Source organism: Salvelinus alpinus, chromosome 25, assembly GCF_045679555.1.
Source record: "Salvelinus alpinus chromosome 25, SLU_Salpinus.1, whole genome shotgun sequence".
Classification (NCBI taxonomy): Eukaryota; Metazoa; Chordata; class Actinopteri; order Salmoniformes; family Salmonidae; genus Salvelinus; species Salvelinus alpinus.
In genome coordinates, this window is record NC_092110.1 from 33,334,901 (window position 1) to 33,337,495 (window position 2,595).

Here is a 2,595-nt window from a genome sequence, read left to right on the forward strand (position 1 = left end):
CCCAGTTGAGCACATGGACAGCAGTATAAAAGTTCATGCTGGGAGCAGTAGGCTCTTCACTGAGCACTGAACAGGCTTCCACCAAGAGACACATACAACAGGTAATGCTTTTTCCATTCAGTATGTTGTGTTTCCAATGTATATTTCACAGTTTTTTTGTGTTTATCAGTTATTAACTTCTGATATTAATATGTTGGTTTTGAATGATTTGTTAATTTTTCTTGTCAGATAATTGCCACCCGCCACTATGATGTACTTGTTGAAATCAATTGGAGTATCCCTCATCCTGTCCATACTTCTGTACATGGCAGATTCTTATCCAAACAGTGACATGACAAACGGTAAACTTTACGTTACATTACTATGAAAGTACTGTTTTTGTCCAAATGACCAGTGAGTTGTTCTTGGAGATGGCCTACTGTTGTCATTAGAGAATACACATCGGTACATAACCTCCTTTTTGCCAAAGTGTGTGTTTACAAGGATGAGAGACACACATTGGCGGTACAAGGTGCATAAATGCTGTCGTTCTCAACTAACATCAAGGCGGTGACCCGTTCCTGTAGGTTCATGCTCTACAACATTCGCAGAGTACGACCCTGCCTCACGCAGGAAGCGGCGCAGGTCCTAATCCAGGCACTTGTCATCTCCCGTCTGGATTACTGCAACTCGCTGTTGGCTGGGCTCCCTGCCTGTGCCATTAAACCCCTACAACTCATCCAGAACGCCGCAGCCCGTCTGGTGTTCAACTTTCCCAAGTTCTCTCACGTCACCCCGCTCCTCCGCTCTCTCCACTGGCTTCCAGTTGAAGCTCGCATCCGCTACAAGACCATGGTGCTTGCCTACGGAGCTGTGAGGGGAACGGCACCTCCGTACCTTCAGGCTCTGATCAGGCCCTACACCCAAACAAGGGCACTGCGTTCATCCACCTCTGGCCTGCTCGCCTCCCTACCTCTGAGGAAGTACAGTTCCCGCTCAGCCCAGTCAAAACTGTTCGCTGCTCTGGCACCCCAATGGTGGAACAAACTCCCTCACGACGCCAGGTCAGCGGAGTCAATCACCACCTTCCGGAGACACCTGAAACCCCACCTCTTTAAGGAATACCTAGGATAGGATAAAGTAATCCTTCTAACCCCCCCCCCCCTTAAAAGAGTTAGATGCACTATTGTAAAGTGGTTGTTCCACTGGATATCATAAGGTGAATGCACCAATTTGTAAGTCGCTCTGGATAAGAGCGTCTGCTAAATGACTTAAATGTAAATGTAATGTAAATGTAAATAAAGTTTACAGATCAGATTGTTCATTCGATTTTCAATTAATTTATGTCTTCACTATCTTCACAGTGGGCTGTGAGGAATGCAAACTGAAGGAGAACAAAGTATTCTCAAACCCGGGCGCCCCTGTCTACCAGTGTACAGGCTGCTGCTTTTCCAGAGCTTATCCAACCCCACTGCAGTCTAAGAAAACCATGTTGGTCCCAAAGAACATCACCTCTGAAGCCACATGCTGCGTTGCAAAAGAAGGGAAAAGGGTAAGACAATATATTTAGCTAATTAAGTGTAGGAGTTGGAATTGATATCCTCAGCTCCAGAAAGTTTGATCATCTGACATGACGACATTCCTAGTGTCATGCACATAACGTGTAAATGTAACATTTATAAAGAACTAGAATGAACCCGAATGTGGTTTTTCAAACCATCTCTCTTTCTCTTGATTCTTCTTCTCCTTCTCCTCCTCTCTCAGGTGGTGGTGGACAACATCAAGCTGACGAACCACACAGAGTGTTGGTGCAACACCTGTTATCACCATAAGTCATAAACTGTCTGTGAGGCCAGAAATATCCTTATCGCAGAAGTTAAAGCTTAGCAACAGATACTAGGCATTTTGCACAACTTATTCCTTAAGTGTTTTAAGAGAAATCACATATTAAGAGATCATTGGCTGCGTTTAAACAAGCAGCCCAATTCTGATATTTTTTCCATTAATTGGTCTTTTGACCAAACACGTCAACTCTTTTCACATCAGATATTTTTCCAGAGTTGATCTGATTAATCAAAAGACCAATTAGTGAAAAAAATATCAGAATTGGGCTGCCTGCGTAAACCCAGCCAATGTCATCCACAAAAGGTGATAGTCTGCTGAGAATATTTATAGTGCTCTTAATATATTACTGTCACAATTATGAAGTTGTATTCCTGTAGCTTACTGTGTTGATCAAATGTAGACTTTACTATATGAATTGAATACTGATTAAAATGTTTTTCAGTATTTTACCACATGTTGTGCCCTCTGCTTCTTTTTTTGAGCAACTGATGCCCTGAAGTAAAACCAATGTTTATGGGTTACGATAAATAAAAATTGTTTCTCTCCCAAGCCACTCAGGATTTTATCTTCACACAGCTGCCTCAGGTAGGCTTAGAAGGCTGTGTTTCACAGGCAGCCCAATTCTGATATTATTTTTTATTATTAATTTGTCTTTTGACCAATCAGATCAGCCCTGAAAAAGATATGATGTGAAAAGATCTGATGTGATTGGTCAAAAGATAAATTAGTGGGGGGAAAAAATAACAGAATTCGACTTTAACTGCTGTCTGT

General features: G+C 42.3%; 1 protein-coding gene across 1 annotated transcript; it reads left to right on the forward strand.

The window, feature by feature from the left end:
* LOC139553831 (glycoprotein hormones alpha chain 1) lies at positions 1 to 2,278 on the forward strand. The gene is made up of 4 exons (XM_071366561.1): positions 1 to 101; positions 229 to 341; positions 1,344 to 1,531; positions 1,744 to 2,278. Exons 2-4 carry the CDS (start codon positions 248 to 250, stop codon positions 1,816 to 1,818), a joined length of 357 nt encoding a protein of 118 aa, XP_071222662.1. The 5' UTR covers positions 1 to 101; positions 229 to 247; the 3' UTR covers positions 1,819 to 2,278.
* The last annotated feature ends 317 nt before the right edge of the window (positions 2,279 to 2,595 follow it).

Bases quoted from the DNA above. Each gene is read 5' to 3' on its own strand.
- LOC139553831 (XM_071366561.1), top strand. From the start codon at position 248: ATGATGTACTTGTTGAAATCAATTGGAGTATCCCTCATCCTGTCCATA. The intron at 342-1,343 runs GTAAACTTTACG...CTATCTTCACAG, and splicing joins AAACAGTGACATGACAAACG to TGGGCTGTGAGGAATGCAAA. The intron at 1,532-1,743 runs GTAAGACAATAT...CTCCTCTCTCAG, and splicing joins TTGCAAAAGAAGGGAAAAGG to GTGGTGGTGGACAACATCAA.